Genomic DNA, 21750 nt, shown 5'->3' on the forward strand with positions numbered 1-21750 from the left:
GAGACAATGAGATCTATAGATCCTATAGGAACAGACAAGGAGATCTATAGATCCTATAGGAACAGACAAGGAGATATATAGATCCTACAGGAACAGACAAGGAGATCTATAGATCCCATAGGAACAGACAATGATATCTATAGATCCTATAGGAACAGACAATGATATCTATAGATCCTATAGGAACAGACAATGATATCTATTGATCCAATAAGAACAGACAAGGAGATCTATAGATCCTATATGAACAGACAAGGAGATCTATTGATCATATAGGAACAGACAAGGAGATCTATAGATCCTATAGGAACAGACAAGGAGATATATAGATCCTATAGGAAGAGACAAGGAGATCTATAGATCCTATAGGAACAGACAAGGAGATCTATAGATCCTATAGGAACAGACAAGGAGATCTATAGATCCAATAGGAACAGACAAGGAGATCTATTGATCCTATAGGAACAGACAAGGAGATCTATAGTTCCTATAGGAACAGACAAGGAGATCTATAGATCCTATAGGAACAGACAAGGAGATCTATAGATCCAATAGGAACAGACAAGGAGATCTATTGATCCTATAGGAACAGACAAGGAGATCTATAGATCCTATAGGAACAGACAAGGAGATATATAGATCCTATAGGAAGAGACAAGGAGATATATAGATCCTATAGGAAGAGACAAGGAGATCTATAGATCCTATAGGAACAGACAAGGAGATCTATTGATCCTATAGGAACAGACAAGGAGATCTATAGATCCTATAGGAACAGACAAGGAGATCTATAGATCCTATAGGAACAGACAAGGAGATCTATAGATCCAATAGAAACAGACAAGGAGATCTATAGATCCTATAGGAACAGACAAGGAGATCTATAGATCCTATAGGAACAGACAAGGAGATCTATAGATCCAATAGGAACAGACAAGGAGATCTATTGATCCTATAGGAACAGACAAGGAGATCTATAGATCCTATAGGAACAGACAAGGAGATATATAGATCCTACAGGAACAGACAAGGAGATCTATAGATCCAATAGGAACAGACAAGGAGATCTATTGATCCTATAGGAACAGACAAGGAGATCTATAGTTCCTATAGGAACAGACAAGGAGATCTATAGATCCTATAGGAACAGACAAGGAGATCTATAGATCCAATAGGAACAGACAAGGAGATCTATTGATCCTATAGGAACAGACAAGGAGATCTATAGATCCTATAGGAACAGACAAGGAGATATATAGATCCTATAGGAAGAGACAAGGAGATATATAGATCCTATAGGAAGAGACAAGGAGATCTATAGATCCTATAGGAACAGACAAGGAGATCTATTGATCCTATAGGAACAGACAAGGAGATCTATAGATCCTATAGGAACAGACAAGGAGATCTATAGATCCTATAGGAACAGACAAGGAGATCTATAGATCCAATAGAAACAGACAAGGAGATCTATAGATCCTATAGGAACAGACAAGGAGATCTATAGATCCTATAGGAACAGACAAGGAGATCTATAGATCCTACACAAGCGGAGGATGATGCTGATGACTTCAGGTGATCCTTTTTATAGGTTTAGCGTTGAATCTTATTCTGTTCTGATTCCTAGGACCCTCTATGTCTATCATAGTGTTTGATTATCCATCTACATTTTCCTAAATTGTGTATTATCAAACACAATTGGTAATGTGTTCTATTAAATGTACACTACCGTTCAAAGTTTGATGTTATTTAGAAATGTCCTTGTTTTTTAAATAAAAGCACATTAAAGGCCAACATCCCAGAGTACCATCTTCACTGTTGACGTTCAGACTGGTGTTTTGCGGATACTAGTTAATGAAGCTGCCAGTTAAGGACTTGTGAGGCATCTGTTTCTCAAACTAGATACACTAATGTACTTGTCCTCTTGCTCAGTTGTGCACCGGGGCCTCCCACTCCTCTTTCTATTCTGGTTAGGGCCAGTTTGCGCTGTTCTGTGAAGGGAGTAGTATACAGCCTTCTATGAGATCTTCAGTTTCTTTGCAATTTCTCTCATGGAATAGCCTTCATTTCTCAGAACAAGAATAGACTGACGAGTTTCAGAAGAAAGTGCTTTGTTTCTGGCCATTCTGAGCCTGTACTTGAACCCACAAATGCTGATCCTCCAGATACTCAACTAGTCTAAAGGCCAGTTTTATTGCTTCTTTAATCAGGACAACAGTTTTCAGCTGTGCTAACAAAATTGCAAAAGGGTTTTCTAATGATCAATTAGCCGTATAAAATGATAAACTTTGATTAGCTAACACAACATGCCATTGGAACACAGGAGTGATGGTTGCTGATAATGGGACCTCTGTACGCCTGTGTCTGCCATTTCCAGCCACAATAGTCATTTAGCAATGTCTAGTCTGTATTTCTAATCAATTTGATGTCCTTTTAATGGACAAAAAAATGTGCTTTTCTTTCAAAAACAAGGACATTTCTAAATGACCCCAAACTTTTGAACGGTAGTGTGTATCTACAATGTATAGGATCCATGTAGGTATCAGATAAATGTGTGTTTGTCCATGGAATGAAAGGGTTAACCTCAGTCGTGTGGATTGAGCGGCATTACATTAGTAGCCTAATAGACCTGAAGTCTGGAACAATAAAAACGTTGTCGTGGTCGGGCGAGATCAACGGTGACGTCACACATTAGCGGGGGACCATCTTGGTAATGATCAAAACTCATTGATCAAAACCTGTAGATGTCACACCCTGATCTACTTCACCTGTCTTTGTTCTTGTCTCCACCCCGAGACTATGAAACGCACCTTATTCCCTATATCGAGCTCTAGTCAAAAGTAGTGCACTATATAGGGGAGTAGGGTGCCCTTTGGGATGCAAAACTCAATACAGGGCACTTCTTTTGACCAGAGCCCTATGGCCCTAGTGCATTATATAGAGGGAGAAGGGAATGCAGAGTAGGTCTAACCCTTGGTAGCGTCCATGCCTCCCACAGCGTAGAGTACTCCTACAGTGGACTTCCTGGGTTTGGTCCTGGGGCTCTGGAACATGAGGCGACGCTCTGGCAGCAGATGGTACTTCATGGCTTCCATTAGAAGCTTCTGGCATTCCAGGTCATCTGAGAACATGGTGTTGTTCTCCAGGTCAGCTAGGAGCTGGAATTAAAGGAGAGTTATTTTCTGTTCAGTTCAGTAAATCGTTATTATATCTTTATTTTTATTTTTTTATAATATGTTTATTATTTTACAATAAAAAATCTAATAAAAAAGACAGCAATACTAACAATGACATTCATTGTACTGTTGAATGGGATGGCCAATTTAGAGGACAAAACAAAACTTAACACACACATACACAAAATAAAACAAATTCCTATTAGGTGGTACATGTATAAGAAGACAGCATCTAGTCATTACAAGCAGTGTAGTTTAGCTCCAAAATAAATATTGAGTGGAGTACAGCACAGAGTAGCAGCAGATCGTCAACCCAGTTATGAAGTGGGACTAGACCATTTATCCAGTATCGGCTGCCATATTTTGTAAAACAATGGACTTCTATTGGAGGTATTGTATCGAATCTTTTCCATATGTATTACCCTAAATCCCGTAACCACATTTCAAAGGTAGGTACAGTCTCCAGTTTCCAAAATTGCAATATGAGCCTTTTGGCTAATAGAGTACAAAGAGAGACAGCTTTCCCTTCGTGGTTATTCTCATCAACTGTACCAAACAGAGCGGTCAATGGGTCTGGGTCTAGAACTCTATCAAAGGCTCTAGATAAGTAATCAAAAATCAGAGCCCAGTAAACATGAACTTAGGACATGTCTTATTCGTTATTATATCTTAATGGTGATTTTAAGTGCAGCATAAAAAAAAGATTTATGAAAATACACAACACGTACAAAAAAAAATGTGTGATTGTATAACCTAAATGTACATCTTTCAACCCGGAAGCAGTAACATTCAACCAGGAAGCAGTAACATTCAACCAGGAAGCAGTAACATTCAACCAGGAAGCAGTAACATTCAACCAGGAAGCAGTAACCAATAAGGGTCCATTGTACACTGGTCAAATGTACTGCACTATATAGGGAATAGGGTGCCACTTGTGATGAAGTCATTGATAACCTACTGACTACCTGTGGAGGTAGAAGAGGCAGGCGGATTTCGGCCAGGAGCACCCCAATGTCCTGCTGGCGATGCTGAACGTCGAACCGCACCCACATCATCAGAGCCTGGAAAACGGTCTCCTCATCTGGTATGTTTATGTCGTCACTGGCCAAGAGTTTGACGATCTCAGCCGTAGGAAGCAGCAGAAACTCCTGGTTCTGAATCACCTCTGGGAAGTGCTCCTGAAATGTATCATGTATCATACTACTGCATCATACTGTATCATACTGCATCATACTGCTTCATAACATGTCATACTGCATCATACTGCATCATACTGCATCACACTGCATCATACTGCATCATACTGCATCGTACTGCATCATACTGCATCATAATATGTCATACTGCATCATACTGCATCATACTGCATCATACTGCATCATAATATGTCATACTGCATCATACTGCATCATACTGCATCACACTGCATCATACTGCATCATACTGCATCATACTGCATCATAATACATGAATGAAATCAGGGAGGAGGACTTAGTGGGAAAAGTGAAAATAATGCGACCCAATCTTACAGGTGAGGGTCACCAAAACCCTGGTTTACTCTGGATGTTAGGTTGCAAAATACAAAATACATACCATTTTCAGGTGTCGCCTGGATAGAAGAGACAATGTATAAATGAAAGAATATATCACTTGTTGCGTGTAGAAATGAATCATTCATTGGGTGAGTAAGTACGTTAGGTTGATAAATCGGTTAAGTAGATCCAGGGTAAACGTTTTGTCGGTAGGTGGATTGTTGTTTACAACAACAAATTAATTATCCATGGACCCGAAATCAGGAGTAGAATTATACATTCTTGGAGAACGTGATTAAGAAACAGCCCGAGCTGTCAGTCGCAGGAGCTCAATATACAGTCAATGCCGACCGAATGCCTCGTTTGTTACTCGGTTGGTGGATTCTCAGAATTTGACTGACATAGGAAGAAATCAGTCGATAAATCGGACGGTGAACTTTATTTAAACCTAATGAGCAACAAAATGTGGACATCAATGCTGCTAACATGGGCCAACATGACCTCTAAGCCATTGAGCGGAAAGGAAAGGGGGGAGGGGTGAGGGGGGGGGGGTGTACCTAGTCAGTAGTAGAACTGAATGCATTCAACTGGGATGTGTCATCCATATTTACCACAGATTAATCACTTAACTGTTATCAGATCTCTATGCTAGTAGAGAACATAGTGACAACACAATGCCAGAAATGTAATTAATAAAAATGTTCTGATTTCATAGCAAGTGATTAGTCTGAGACTTGGTCCGTATTACATTTACATTTAAGTCGTTTAGCAGACGCTCTTATCCAGAGCGATGGGGTCAAATACACCGTAACAGTCAAGATTGGTGCTAGTTTAGCAAATAAAGAGTATGTTCAATCTGGAGCTCGCTATACATCTTTATATAGATTCATTTTCCTGATGTTGGTCATCATCCCAGGCTATAACCAGGCTATAAACACAGTACATGTATATATACCACGGCTTTGTGTTATTGTCTCTACTAAGCGTCTTCAATGACTCTCTCTGGATAGTTCCAGATGATGCTATATAAAAGCCCTTTATGCTGCTTTGTAATGTTCAACATGCAGGAGATATAAAGGACTAGAACAAAATCTGTTGTCTAGGAACAAGACCCTGAGCTGTTATCTATTGCACCAGCAATAATAAATGTTGACACATTTAACATTTGCTTAGATGCAAGTGCCCTAACAATTACGAAAAGTAAGCATTATTAATTTAATCATTAATCTGTTACAAATTACAGTTGGCTTCACATAATCTATCATGATTGGGCTTTAGTATATGAGCAGCGACAAACCTAATGAAATTATTCTCCTTCAGTGATCTGTTCTGGTAATTGAGAAGGACAGATTTTACAATTTACATGCTGTTGTTTGACGTTGGTATAGATTCATTATTTGTAATTACCATCAGCCAGAATGCTGACAACAACTTAATACATTGATTCTGCTGGCTACACTGCAGACTCTTCGATTCACAGACATGTACAGGGTGAGTCCAAAATGGCACCCTATTCCCTATATAGTGCACTACTTTCAACCAGAGCCCTAATCCCTATATATAGTGCACTACTTTCAACCAGAGCCCTATTCCCTATATAATGCAGTACTTTCAACCAGAGCCCTAATCCCTATATAGTGCAGTACTTTCAACCAGAGCCCTATTCCCTATATAATGCACTACTTTAGACCAGAGCCCTATTCCCTATATAGTGCACTACTTTCAACCAGAGCCCTATTCCCTATATAATGCACTACTTTCAACCAGAGCCCTAATCCCTATATAGTGCACTACTTTCAACCAAAGCCCTATTCTCTATATAATGCACTACTTTCAACCAGAGCCCTATTCCCTATATAGTGCACTACTTTTTAACCAAAACCCTGTGGGCCCTGGTCAAAAGCAGTGTACGATATAGTAAATCGGATGCCATTTCAGACACACCCCATTCATTCTACAAGAAGACAAACCTAAGGTAAGAAACAGGAGGGGAAAAGAAACGTGTCTACCCAAGAAGAAAGATTTTTTTAAATGTGCATGAGATGCTTTGGTTGAGTTTGTTTATTTTAAACAGAAATTCTAGCATCAATTAAAAGGGCACTAATCTGAAATGTTTTTTTTTTTTTTTTACGAAGGCTAATTCTGACAAAAGCCTACTGAAATCTAACGTGAGGACTTTAACAACAGGACCCTGGTCAAAGAAAGCAGGTCAAGGTTTAGGACACAGCATGATTGAGTCTATATAGAGGAAAAATTACACTTCCTCTCACAAAGGAACAGGATTTCACAAAACATAGAACATCCATCCAGCGTAAACTAGCGGGGAAAAAAACATCCTTATCAAAATAACAAGCTGTTGATTCAGAAACCAGATGACAGTTGTACAGGAAGCTCTGTGACTCTCCGTCCGTGTACCAAATGGTACCCTATTCCCTATATGGTGCACTTGGCTCTGGTCAAAAGGTAGTGCACTATATAGAAAATAAGGTGCAATTTGGACCATTTCTTCCATGTTTCTTATTGGAGGGATTGAACAGGAAGTGGTCGTGCATAGATGAACCTCACTGTCCTAGACAGGGCTCTATTTAAACAGAGCCCAGTAGATAGAACAACTATCTCCATAAGTTGTTTACTCCGTCAGCCGGAGACAGCAGAGGACATTATCTAGTAAATAAACGCTGGATCTTCTCGATCCCGTGGAAAATGTTTGAAATAAATATTACAGCTGTATTTTGGAAAACCCCAACCTGCCTGTCAAAACATCAGCCGACATGTCTCAACGCTATTAGCCACAAATTAGCTAACCTTGATCCAAGAAAGGACAACACAAATGTATTTCAATCAAATCCTAGTTTAAAAGGATATTTGTACTTTAGCTAAGCATTCAATGACCATTCAACCCGAACGATGTGATGTAAACCTAATGCAAACTCCAAAAGGAACACATGCAAACAGCCCAGTTTAGGCTGTGTAAATCTGGTTAGATTCCTACCATAGTGTAGTTGTGGGCCATGTTGAGCAGATCCATGCATCCCTGGGCGTCAGCGAAGGAGCGTATCCCCAGGCAGTTAGATGGATGGAGTTGTTTCATGAGGAAGTTACAGCAGACCTCAATGACTTGTGAGAGCTGCAGAAGGCAGGCTGCAGCCAATAGACTCTCTATGGTCTCCTCCTTCAATTCAAGGACACCTGCAACATTAACAAGATATGTTGTCACAGAGAACAATGGAAGTAGAGCTTCATATGAGCTCCCAAAACTTTTCCAGGCCTGGGGCACAGGTGATAAAATTACTATAAACATCACCAGGCCTGGGGCACAGGGGCACAGGGGAGAAAATTACTAAAAACATCACCAGGCCTGGGGCACAGGGGAGAAAATTACTAAAAACATCCCCAGGCCTGGGACACAGGGGCACAGGGGAGAAAATTACAAAAAAATCACCAGGCCTCGGACACAGGGGATAAAAATACTATAAACATCACCAGGCCTGGGGCACAGGGGAGAAAATTACTAAAAACATCACCAGGCCTCGGACACAGGGGAGAAAATTACTAAAAACATCACCAGGCCTGGGACACAGGGGAGAAAATTACTAAAAACATCACCAGGCCTGGGACACAGGGGAGAAAATTACTATAAACATCACCAGGCCTCGGACACAGGGGAGAAAATTACTAAAAACATCACCAGGCCTGGGACACAGGGGAGAAAATTACTAAAAACATCACCAGGCCTGGGACACAGGGGAGAAAATTACTAAAAACATCACCAGGCCTGGGGCACAGGAGAGAAAATAACTAAAAACATCACCAGGCCTCGGACACAGGGGAGAAAATTACTAAAAACATCCCCAGGCCTGGGGCACAGGGGAGAAAATTACTAAAAACATCACCAGGCCTGGGGCACAGTGGAGAAAATGGCAGATTGACAGATGTGGGGATTTGATGCTGCCTTTTAAACACCAGCCGGCTCCATGGGTATTACTGGGTGGATACATTCAAATGGCACCATTTTCCTCATTTAGAGCGTTGTTTTGACCAAGCCCTTTGGGCCGGGGTCCAAAGTAGTGCACTTCATAGGAAATAGGGTGTCATTTGAGATACAGAAATGAGTGTTGCGGAGTACTCACCAGTGTAGGCAAAGTGGACCAGAGATCTCAAGGCTTCTGGATCCACCCCCTCCATCTTGATCTCCTCCTGTTTGGCCTCTCTCACGTCGCTGGTGAACATGGCAGCAAAGTAGTCAGATACTGCACTGAGGACCAACCTGTATGGGACAATAACAACAAGGTAGTAGTCAGATACTGCACTGAGGACCAGTCTGTATGGGACAACATCAACAAGGTAGTGGTCAGAGACTGCACTGAGGACCAGTCTGTATGGGACAACACCAACAAGGTAGTGGTCAGATACTGCACTGAGGACCAGTCTGTATGGGACAACATCAACAAGGTAGTGGTCAGATACTGCACTGAGGACCAACCTGTATGGGACAATAACAACAAGGTAGTGGTCAGATACTGCACTGAGGACCAGTCTGTATGGGACAACATCAACAAGGTAGTGGTCAGATACTGCACTGAGGACCAGTCTGTATAGGACAACATCAACAAGGTAGTGGTCAGATTCTGCACTGAGGACCAACCTGTATAGGACAACATCAACAAGGTAGTGGTCAGAGACTGCACTAAGGACCAGTCTGCACACAGCAACAACCAGCAAAGTAATCAGAGGGCCCGTCACAAATGGCATTCTATTCCATATTCTCTGGTCAAAAGTAGTGCACTACAGTATATAAGTGTAGAGTTAATAGGGTGCCATTTGGGACACACAGTCAGTGCAATGAGGATCAGTCTGCACACACAACGTAACTAACAACCTTGTACTGATGTCTTCATATGCATTGATTATCTGTTACATGATGACATGCTGGGGCAGCTTTGAGGGAGTTGAGAGGGAGCTGTGAGGGAACTGAGAGGGAGATGAGAGGGAGTTGAGGGGGAGCTGAAGGGGAGCTGTGGGGGAGCTGAGAGAGAGCTGTGGGGGAGGTGAGAGGGAGCTGTGGGGGAGCTGAGATGGAGCTGAGATGGAGCTGAGGGGGAGCTGAAGGGGAGCTGTGGGGGAGCTGAGTTGGAGCTGAGGAGGAGCTGAAGGGGAGCTGTGGGGGAGCTGAGCGGGAGCTGTGGGGGAGGTGAGAGGGAGCTGTGGGGGAGCTGAAGGGGAGCTGTGGGGGAGCTGTGGGGGAGCTGAGGGGGAGGTGAGAGGGAACTGTGAGGGAGATGAGAGGGAGCTGAGGGGGAGCTGAGATGGAGCTGAGGAGGAGCTGAAGGGGAGCTGTCGGGGAGCTGAGAGGGAGCTGTGGGGGAGGTGAGAGGGAGCTGTGAGGGAGATGAGGGGGAGCTATGGGGGAGCTGAGAGGGAGCTGTGGTGGAGCTGAAGGGGAGCTGTGGGGGAGGTGAGAGGGAGCTTTGGGGATGCTGAGAGGGAGCTGAGGGGGAGCTGAGGGGGATGTGTGAGTGAGCTAAGAGTGAGCTGTGAGGGAGTTGTGGGGAGCTGAGAGGGAGCTGAGGGGGAGCTGAGAGGGAGCTGAGGGGGGGCTGAGAGGGAGCTGAGAGGGAGCTGAGAGGGAGCTGAGGGGGAGCTGAGGGGGAGCTGAGAGGGAGCTGAGAGGGAGCTGAGGGGGAGCTGTGAGGGAGATGAGAGGGAGCTGTGGGGGAGCTAAGAGGGAGCTGAGAGGGAGCTGAGAGGGAGCTGAGGGGGAGCTGTGAGGGAGATGAGAGGGAGCTGAGAGGGAGCTGAGAGGGAGCTGAGAGGGAGCTGAGAGGGAGCTGAGGGGGAGCTGAGAGGGAGCTGAGGGGGAGCTGAGACGGAGCTGAGGGGGGGCTGAGAGGGAGCTGAGAGGGAGCTGAGGGGGAGCTGTGAGGGAGATGAGAGGGAGCTGTGGGGGAGCTGTGAGGGAGCTGAGAGGGAGCTGAGAGGGAGCTGAGGGGGAGCTGAGAGGGAGCTGAGGGGGAGCTGAGAGGGAGCTGAGGGGGAGCTGTGAGGGAGATGAGAGGGAGCTGTGGGGGAGCTGAGGGGGAGCTGTGAGGGAGATGAGAGGGAGCTGAGGGGGAGCTGAGAGGGAGCTGAGAGGGAGATGAGAGGGAGCTGAGAGGGAGCTGAGGGGGAGCTGAGACGGAGCTGAGGGGGGCTGTGAGGGAGATGAGAGGGAGCTGAGGGGGAGCTGAGAGGGAGCTGAGAGGGAGCTGAGAGGGAGCTGAGGGGGAGCTGAGAGGGAGCTGAGAGGGAGCTGAGGGGGAGCTGAGAGGGAGCTGAGGGGGAGCTGAGACGGAGCTGAGGGGGGGCTGAGAGGGAGCTGAGAGGGAGCTGAGGGGGAGCTGAGGGGGAGCTGTGAGGGAGATGAGAGGGAGCTGTGGGGGAGCTGTGAGGGAGCTGAGAGGGAGCTGAGAGGGAGCTGAGGGGGAGCTGAGAGGGAGCTGAGGGGGAGCTGAGAGGGAGCTGAGGGGGAGCTGTGAGGGAGATGAGAGGGAGCTGTGGGGGAGCTGAGGGGGAGCTGTGAGGGAGATGAGAGGGAGCTGTGGGGGAGCTGTGAGGGAGCTGAGGGGGGCTGAGAGGGAGCTGAGGGGGAGCTGAGAGGGAGCTGAGGGGGAGATGAGAGGGAGCTGAGAGGGAGCTGAAGCGGAGCTGTGAGGCTGTTCTGGTGTACAAAGGCCAATTTGAGTAGCATGTTTTATCAATAATATATGGCCTGTATTTACTATCCAGATGCTGCTCCATGACAGACATTAATCCAGGTGGTATATCAGACAGACAGTATACCAGGGGGAATGTCAGACAGACAGTATACCAGGTCGTATGTCAGACAGACAGTATACCAGGTGGTATATCAGACAGACAGTATACCAGGTGGTATGTCAGACAGACAGTATACCAGGTGGTATGTCAGACAGACAGTATACCAGGGGGAATGTTAGACAGACAGTATACCAGGTGGTATATCAGACAGACAGACAGTATACCAGGTCGTATGTCAGACAGACAGTATACCAGGTCGTATGTCAGACAGACAGTATACCAGGTGGTATATCAGACAGACAGACAGTATACCAGGTGGTATGTCAGACAGACAGTATACCAGGTCGTATGTCAGACAGACAGTTTACCAACTTGAGCAATTATGGTGCCATGTTTTCACATATAGCCCTGAATCCAACTTTGATTTACAAGTAGAATGGTTGGATGGCTGGCTGGGTGTTTTAGTGATGTTGGGACACACCTCAGTGATTTACAGGTAGATTGACTGACTGGCTGGCTGGCTGGGTGTTTTAGTGATGTTAGGACACACCTCAGTGATTTACAGGTAGATTGACTGACTGGCTGGCTGGCTGGGTGTTTTAGTGATGTTAGGACACACCTCAGTGATTTACAGGTAGATTGACTGACTGACTGACTGGCTGGGTGTTTTAGTGATGTTAGGACACACCTCAGTGATTTACAGGTAGATTGACTGACTGACTGACTGGCTGGGTGTTTTAGTGATGTTAGGACACACCTCAGTGATTTACAGGTAGATTGACTGACTGACTGGCTGGCTGGGTGTTTTAGTGATGTTGGGACACACCTCAGTGATTTACAGGTAGATTGACTGACTGGCTGGCTGGCTGGGTGTTTTAGTGATGTTGGGACACACCTCAGTGATTTACAGGTAGATTGACTGACTGGCTGGCTGGCTGGGTGTTTTAGTGATGTTAGGACACACCTCAGTGATTTACAGGTAGATTGACTGACTGACTGGCTGGGTGTTTTAGTGATGTTAGGACACACCTCAGTGATTTACAGGTAGATTGACTGACTGGCTGGCTGGCTGGGTGTTTTAGTGATGTTAGGACACACCTCAGTGATTTACAGGTAGATTGACTGACTGACTGACTGGCTGGGTGTTTTAGTGATGTTAGGACACACCTCAGTGATTTACAGGTAGATTGACTGACTGGCTGGCTGGCTGGGTGTTTTAGTGATGTTAGGACACACCTCAGTGATTTACAGGTAGATTGACTGACTGACTGGCTGGCTGGGTGTTTTAGTGATGTTGGGACACACCTCAGTGATTTACAGGTAGATTGACTGGCTGGCTGGCTGGGTGTTTTAGTGATGTTAGGACACACCTCAGTGATTTACAGGTAGATTGACTGACTGGCTGGCTGGGTGGGTGTTTTAGTGATGTTAGGACACACCTCAGTGATTTACAGGTAGATTGACTGACTGGCTGGCTGGCTGGGTGTTTTAGTGATGTTGGGACACACCTCAGTGATTTACAGGTAGATTGACTGACTGGCTGGCTGGGTGTTTTAGTGATGTTGGGACACACCTCAGTGATTTACAGGTAGATTGACTGACTGACTGGCTGGCTGGGTGTTTTAGTGATGTTGGGACACACCTCAGTGATTTACAGGTAGATTGACTGACTGGCTGGCTGGCTGGGTGTTTTAGTGATGTTGGGACACACCTCAGTGATTTACAGGTAGATTGACTGACTGACTGGCTGGGTGTTTTAGTGATGTTAGGACACACCTCAGTGATTTACAGGTAGATTGACTGACTGACTGGCTGGGTGTTTTAGTGATGTTGGGACACACCTCAGTGATTTACAGGTAGATTGACTGACTGGCTGGCTGGCTGGGTGTTTTAGTGATGTTGGGACACACCTCAGTGATTTACAGGTAGATTGACTGACTGACTGGCTGGGTGTTTTAGTGATGTTAGGACACACCTCAGTGATTTACAGGTAGATTGACTGACTGACTGGCTGGGTGTTTTAGTGATGTTGGGACACACCTCAGTGATTTACAGGTAGATTGACTGACTGACTGGCTGGGTGTTTTAGTGATGTTAGGACACACCTCAGTGATTTACAGGTCGATTGACTGACTGACTGGCTGGCTGGCTGGGTGTTTTAGTGATGTTAGGACACACCTCAGTGATTTACAGGTAGATTGACTGACTGACTGGCTGGGTGTTTTAGTGATGTTGGGACACACCTCAGTGATTTACAGGTAGATTGACTGACTGGCTGGCTGGCTGGGTGTTTTAGTGATGTTAGGACACACCTCAGTGATTTACAGGTAGATTGACTGGCTGGCTGGCTGGGTGTTTTAGTGATGTTAGGACACACCTCAGTGATTTACAGGTAGATTGACTGACTGACTGGCTGGGTGTTTTAGTGATGTTAGGACACACCTCAGTGATTTACAGGTAGATTGACTGACTGGCTGGCTGGGTGTTTTAGTGATGTTGGGACACACCTCAGTGATTTACAGGTAGATTGACTGACTGGCTGGCTGGCTGGGTGTTTTAGTGATGTTAGGACACACCTCAGTGATTTACAGGTAGATTGACTGGCTGGCTGGCTGGCTGGGTGTTTTAGTGATGTTAGGACACACCTCAGTGATTTACAGGTAGATTGACTGACTGGCTGGCTGGGTGTTTTAGTGATGTTAGGACACACCTCAGTGATTTACAGGTAGATTGACTGACTGGCTGGCTGGCTGGGTGTTTTAGTGATGTTGGGACACACCTCAGTGATTTACAGGTAGATTGACTGACTGGCTGGCTGGCTGGGTGTTTTAGTGATGTTGGGACACACCTCAGTGATTTACAGGTAGATTGACTGACTGGCTGGCTGGCTGGGTGTTTTAGTGATGTTAGGACACACCTCAGTGATTTACAGGTAGATTGACTGACTGGCTGGCTGGCTGGGTGTTTTAGTGATGTTGGGACACACCTCAGTGATTTACAGGTAGATTGACTGACTGGCTGGCTGGGTGTTTTAGTGATGTTGGGACACACCTCAGTGATTTACAGGTAGATTGACTGACTGGCTGGCTGGCTGGGTGTTTTAGTGATGTTAGGACACACCTCAGTGATTTACAGGTAGATTGACTGACTGGCTGGCTGGCTGGGTGTTTTAGTGATGTTAGGACACACCTCAGTGATTTACAGGTAGATTGACTGACTGGCTGGCTGGGTGTTTTAGTGATGTTAGGACACACCTCAGTGATTTACAGGTAGATTGACTGACTGACTGGCTGGCTGGGTGTTTTAGTGATGTTGGGACACACCTCAGTGATTTACAGGTAGATTGACTGACTGGCTGGCTGGCTGGGTGTTTTAGTGATGTTAGGACACACCTCAGTGATTTACAGGTAGATTGACTGACTGACTGGCTGGCTGGGTGTTTTAGTGATGTTGGGACACACCTCAGTGATTTACAGGTAGATTGACTGACTGGCTGGCTGGGTGTTTTAGTGATGTTAGGACACACCTCAGTGATTTACAGGTAGATTGACTGACTGGCTGGCTGGGTGTTTTAGTGATGTTAGGACACACCTCAGTGATTTACAGGTAGATTGACTGGCTGGCTGGCTGGGTGTTTTAGTGATGTTAGGACACACCTCAGTGATTTACAGGTAGATTGACTGACTGGCTGGCTGGCTGGGTGTTTTAGTGATGTTAGGACACACCTCAGTGATTTACAGGTAGATTGACTGACTGGCTGGCTGGCTGGGTGTTTTAGTGATGTTAGGACACACCTCAGTGATTTACAGGTAGATTGACTGACTGACTGGCTGGGTGTTTTAGTGATGTTAGGACACACCTCAGTGATTTACAGGTAGATTGACTGGCTGGCTGGCTGGGTGTTTTAGTGATGTTGGGACACACCTCAGTGATTTACAGGTAGATTGACTGACTGGCTGGCTGGGTGTTTTAGTGATGTTGGGACACACCTCAGTGATTTACAGGTAGATTGACTGACTGGCTGGCTGGCTGGGTGTTTTAGTGATGTTGGGACACACCTCAGTGATTTACAGGTAGATTGACTGACTGGCTGGCTGGCTGGGTGTTTTAGTGATGTTAGGACACACCTCAGTGATTTACAGGTAGATTGACTGACTGGCTGGCTGGCTGGGTGTTTTAGTGATGTTAGGACACACCTCAGTGATTTACAGGTCGATTGACTGACTGGCTGGCTGGCTGGGTGTTTTAGTGATGTTGGGACACACCTCAGTGATTTACAGGTAGATTGACTGACTGGCTGGCTGGCTGGGTGTTTTAGTGATGTTAGGACACACCTCAGTGATTTACAGGTAGATTGACTGACTGGCTGGCTGGCTGGGTGTTTTAGTGATGTTAGGACACACCTCAGTGATTTACAGGTAGATTGACTGACTGGCTGGCTGGGTGTTTTAGTGATGTTAGGACACACCTCAGTGATTTACAGGTAGATTGACTGACTGACTGGCTGGCTGGGTGTTTTAGTGATGTTGGGACACACCTCAGTGATTTACAGGTAGATTGACTGACTGGCTGGCTGGCTGGGTGTTTTAGTGATGTTGGGACACACCTCAGTGATTTACAGGTAGATTGACTGACTGGCTGGCTGGCTGGGTGTTTTAGTGATGTTGGGACACACCTCAGTGATTTACAGGTAGATTGACTGACTGGCTGGCTGGCTGGGTGTTTTAGTGATGTTAGGACACACCTCAGTGATTTACAGGTAGATTGACTGACTGGCTGGCTGGGTGTTTTAGTGATGTTAGGACACACCTCAGTGATTTACAGGTAGATTGACTGACTGGCTGGCTGGGTGTTTTAGTGATGTTGGGACACACCTCAGTGATTTACAGGTAGATTGACTGACTGACTGGCTGGCTGGGTGTTTTAGTGATGTTAGGACACACCTCAGTGATTTACAGGTAGATTGACTGACTGGCTGGCTGGCTGGGTGTTTTAGTGATGTTGGGACACACCTCAGTGATTTACAGGTAGATTGACTGACTGACTGGCTGGCTGGGTGTTTTAGTGATGTTAGGACACACCTCAGTGATATACAGGTAGATTGACTGACTGGCTGGCTGGCTGGGTGTTTTAGTGATGTTAGGACACACCTCAGTGATTTACAGGTAGATTGACTGACTGGCTGGCTGGCTGGGTGTTTTAGTGATGTTAGGACACACCTCAGTGATTTACAGGTAGATTGACTGACTGGCTGGCTGGCTGGGTGTTTTAGTGATGTTGGGACACACCTCAGTGATTTACAGGTAGATTGACTGGCTGGCTGGCTGGCTGGGTGTTTTAGTGATGTTGGGACACACCTCAGTGATTTACAGGTAGATTGACTGACTGGCTGGCTGGCTGGGTGTTTTAGTGATGTTAGGACACACCTCAGTGATTTACAGGTAGATTGACTGGCTGGCTGGCTGGGTGTTTTAGTGATGTTAGGACACACCTCAGTGATTTACAGGTAGATTGACTGACTGGCTGGCTGGGTGTTTTAGTGATGTTAGGACACACCTCAGTGATTTACAGGTAGATTGACTGACTGGCTGGCTGGGTGTTTTAGTGATGTTGGGACACACCTCAGTGATTTACAGGTAGATTGACTGACTGACTGGCTGGCTGGCTGGGTGTTTTAGTGATGTTAGGACACACCTCAGTGATTTACAGGTAGATTGACTGACTGGCTGGCTGGCTGGGTGTTTTAGTGATGTTAGGACACACCTCAGTGATTTACAGGTAGATTGACTGACTGGCTGGCTGGCTGGGTGTTTTAGTGATGTTGGGACACACCTCAGTGATTTACAGGTAGATTGACTGACTGGCTGGCTGGGTGTTTTAGTGATGTTAGGACACACCTCAGTGATATACAGGTAGATTGACTGACTGGCTGGCTGGGTGTTTTAGTGATGTTAGGACACACCTCAGTGATTTACAGGTAGATTGACTGACTGGCTGGCTGGGTGTTTTAGTGATGTTAGGACACACCTCAGTGATTTACAGGTAGATTGACTGACTGGCTGGCTGGGTGTTTTAGTGATGTTAGGACACACCTCAGTGATTTACAGGTAGATTGACTGACTGGCTGGCTGGCTGGGTGTTTTAGTGATGTTAGGACACACCTCAGTGATTTACAGGTAGATTGACTGACTGGCTGGCTGGGTGTTTTAGTGATGTTAGGACACACCTCAGTGATATACAGGTAGATTGACTGACTGGCTGGCTGGCTGGGTGTTTTAGTGATGTTGGGACACACCTCAGTGATTTACAGGTAGATTGACTGGCTGGCTGGCTGGGTGTTTTAGTGATGTTAGGACACACCTCAGTGATTTACAGGTAGATTGACTGACTGACTGGCTGGGTGTTTTAGTGATGTTAGGACACACCTCAGTGATTTACAGGTAGATTGACTGACTGACTGGCTGGGTGTTTTAGTGATGTTGGGACACACCTCAGTGATTTACAGGTAGATTGACTGACTGACTGGCTGGCTGGGTGTTTTAGTGATGTTGGGACACACCTCAGTGATTTACAGGTAGATTGACTGACTGGCTGGCTGGCTGGGTGTTTTAGTGATGTTAGGACACACCTCAGTGATTTACAGGTAGATTGACTGACTGGCTGGCTGGCTGGCTGGGTGTTTTAGTGATGTTGGGACACACCTCAGTGATTTACAGGTAGATTGACTGACTGACTGGCTGGCTGGGTGTTTTAGTGATGTTAGGACACACCTCAGTGATTTACAGGTAGATTGACTGGCTGGCTGGCTGGGTGTTTTAGTGATGTTAGGACACACCTCAGTGATTTACAGGTAGATTGACTGACTGACTGGCTGGGTGTTTTAGTGATGTTAGGACACACCTCAGTGATTTACAGGTAGATTGACTGACTGACTGGCTGGGTGTTTTAGTGATGTTGGGACACACCTCAGTGATTTACAGGTAGATTGACTGACTGGCTGGCTGGGTGTTTTAGTGATGTTAGGACACACCTCAGTGATTTACAGGTAGATTGACTGACTGGCTGGCTGGGTGTTTTAGTGATGTTGGGACACACCTCAGTGATTTACAGGTAGATTGACTGACTGGCTGGCTGGGTGTTTTAGTGATGTTGGGACACACCTCAGTGATTTACAGGTAGATTGACTGACTGGCTGGCTGGCTGGGTGTTTTAGTGATGTTAGGACACACCTCAGTGATTTACAGGTAGATTGACTGACTGACTGGCTGGCTGGGTGTTTTAGTGATGTTGGGACACACCTCAGTGATTTACAGGTAGATTGACTGACTGGCTGGCTGGCTGGGTGTTTTAGTGATGTTAGGACACACCTCAGTGATTTACAGGTAGATTGACTGACTGGCTGGCTGGGTGTTTTAGTGATGTTGGGACACACCTCAGTGATTTACAGGTAGATTGACTGACTGGCTGGCTGGGTGTTTTAGTGATGTTAGGACACACCTCAGTGATTTACAGGTAGATTGACTGACTGGCTGGCTGGCTGGGTGTTTTAGTGATGTTGGGACACACCTCAGTGATTTACAGGTAGATTGACTGACTGACTGGCTGGCTGGGTGTTTTAGTGATGTTAGGACACACCTCAGTGATTTACAGGTAGATTGACTGACTGGCTGGCTGGCTGGGTGTTTTAGTGATGTTAGGACACACCTCAGTGATTTACAGGTAGATTGACTGACTGGCTGGCTGGGTGTTTTAGTGATGTTAGGACACACCTCAGTGATTTACAGGTAGATTGACTGACTGGCTGGCTGGCTGGGTGTTTTAGTGATGTTGGGACACACCTCAGTGATTTACAGGTAGATTGACTGACTGGCTGGCTGGCTGGGTGTTTTAGTGATGTTAGGACACACCTCAGTGATTTACAGGTAGATTGACTGACTGACTGGCTGGCTGGGTGTTTTAGTGATGTTGGGACACACCTCAGTGATTTACAGGTAGATTGACTGACTGACTGGCTGGCTGGGTGTTTTAGTGATGTTGGGACACACCTCAGTGATTTACAGGTAGATTGACTGACTGGCTGGCTGGGTGTTTTAGTGATGTTGGGACACACCTCAGTGATTTACAGGTAGATTGACTGACTGGCTGGCTGGCTGGCTGGGTGTTTTAGTGATGTTGGGACACACCTCAGTGATTTACAGGTAGATTGACTGACTGACTGGCTGGCTGGGTGTTTTAGTGATGTTAGGACACACCTCAGTGATTTACAGGTAGATTGACTGACTGACTGGCTGGCTGGGTGTTTTAGTGATGTTAGGACACACCTCAGTGATTTACAGGTAGATTGACTGACTGACTGGCTGGCTGGGTGTTTTAGTGATGTTAGGACACACCTCAGTGATTTACAGGTAGATTGACTGACTGGCTGGCTGGCTGGTTGTTTTAGTGATGTTAGGACACACCTCAGTGATTTACAGGTAGATTGACTGACTGGCTGGCTGGGTGTTTTAGTGATGTTGGGACACACCTCAGTGATTTACAGGTAGATTGACTGACTGGCTGGCTGGGTGTTTTAGTGATGTTAGGACACACCTCAGTGATTTACAGGTAGATTGACTGACTGGCTGGCTGGCTGGGTGTTTTAGTGATGTTGGGACACACCTCAGTGATTTACAGGTAGATTGACTGACTGGCTGGCTGGGTGTTTTAGTGATGTTGGGACACACCTCAGTGATTTACAGGTAGATTGACTGACTGGCTGGCTGGCTGGGTGTTTTAGTGATGTTAGGACACACCTCAGTGATATACAGGTAGATTGACTGACTGGCTGGCTGGCTGGGTGTTTTAGTGATGTTAGGACACACCTCAGTGATATACAGGTAGATTGACTGACTGGCTGGCTGGCTGGGTGTTTAGTGATGTTGGGACACACCTCAGTGATTTACAGGTAGATTGACTGACTGGCTGGCTGGGTGTTTTAGTGATGTTGGGACACACCTCAGTGATTTACAGGTAGATTGACTGACTGGCTGGCTGGGTGTTTTAGTGATGTTGGGACACACCTCAGTGATTTACAGGTAGATTGACTGACTGGCTGGCTGGGTGTTTTAGTGATGTTGGGACACACCTCAGTGATTTACAGGTAGATTGGCTGGCTGGCTGGCTGGGTGTTTTAGTGATGTTGGGACACACCTCAGTGATTTACAGGTAGATTGACTGACTGGCTGGCTGGCTGGGTGTTTTAGTGATGTTAGGACACACCTCAGTGATTTACAGGTAGATTGACTGACTGGCTGGCTGGCTGGGTGTTTTAGTGATGTTAGGACACACCTCAGTGATTTACAGGTAGATTGACTGACTGGCTGGCTGGCTGGGTGTTTTAGTGATGTTAGGACACACCTCAGTGATATACAGGTAGATTGACTGACTGACTGGCTGGCTGGCTGGGTGTTTTAGTGATGTTGGGACACACCTCAGTGATTTACAGGTAGATTGACTGACTGACTGGCTGGGTGTTTTAGTGATGTTAGGACACACCTCAGTGATCTACAGGTAGATTGACTGACTGGCTGGCTGGGTGTTTTAGTGATGTTGGGACACACCTCAGTGATTTACAGGTAGATTGACTGACTGGCTGGCTGGGTGTTTTAGTGATGTTGGGACACACCTCAGTGATTTACAGGTAGATTGACTGACTGGCTGGCTGGCTGGGTGTTTTAGTGATGTTAGGACACACCTCAGTGATTTACAGGTAGATTGACTGACTGGCTGGCTGGCTGGGTGTTTTAGTGATGTTAGGACACACCTCAGTGATTTACAGGTAGATTGACTGACTGGCTGGCTGGGTGTTTTAGTGATGTTAGGACACACCTCAGTGATCTACAGGTAGATTGACTGACTGGCTGGCTGGGTGTTTTAGTGATGTTGGGACACACCTCAGTGATTTACAGGTAGATTGACTGACTGGCTGGCTGGGTGTTTTAGTGATGTTGGGACACACCTCAGTGATTTACAGGTAGATTGACTGACTGGCTGGCTGGCTGGGTGTTTTAGTGATGTTAGGACACACCTCAGTGATTTACAGGTAGATTGACTGACTGGCTGGCTGGGTGTTTTAGTGATGTTGGGACACACCTCAGTGATTTACAGGTAGATTGACTGACTGGCTGGCTGGCTGGGTGTTTTAGTGATGTTGGGACACACCTCAGTGATTTACAGGTAGATTGACTGACTGGCTGGCTGGGTGTTTT

General features: G+C 46.0%; 1 protein-coding gene across 2 annotated transcripts in view; it reads right to left on the reverse strand.

Moving 5' to 3' along the window:
- The window catches only part of LOC135526776 (kelch-like protein 4), an 89035-nt gene that overhangs the window by 20581 nt on the left and 46704 nt on the right, over positions 1-21750 (reverse strand). Inside the window, exons 3-6 of one of the 2 annotated variants that reach the window (XM_064955435.1) lie at positions 8839-8975; positions 7701-7897; positions 4142-4354; positions 2972-3158 (exon numbers count right to left, since the gene is read on the reverse strand). In XM_064955435.1, coding sequence (XP_064811507.1) covers positions 2972-3158; positions 4142-4354; positions 7701-7897; positions 8839-8975 — 734 coding nt within the window. Of the gene's footprint in view, positions 1-2971; positions 3159-4138; positions 4355-7700; positions 7898-8838; positions 8976-21750 lie in introns of both variants that reach the window. The other variant, XM_064955434.1, reaches the window with a different exon arrangement.

The sequence above is a fragment of the Oncorhynchus masou genome, chromosome 32 (assembly GCF_036934945.1).
Source record: "Oncorhynchus masou masou isolate Uvic2021 chromosome 32, UVic_Omas_1.1, whole genome shotgun sequence".
In the NCBI taxonomy this organism is placed as follows: Eukaryota; Metazoa; Chordata; class Actinopteri; order Salmoniformes; family Salmonidae; genus Oncorhynchus; species Oncorhynchus masou.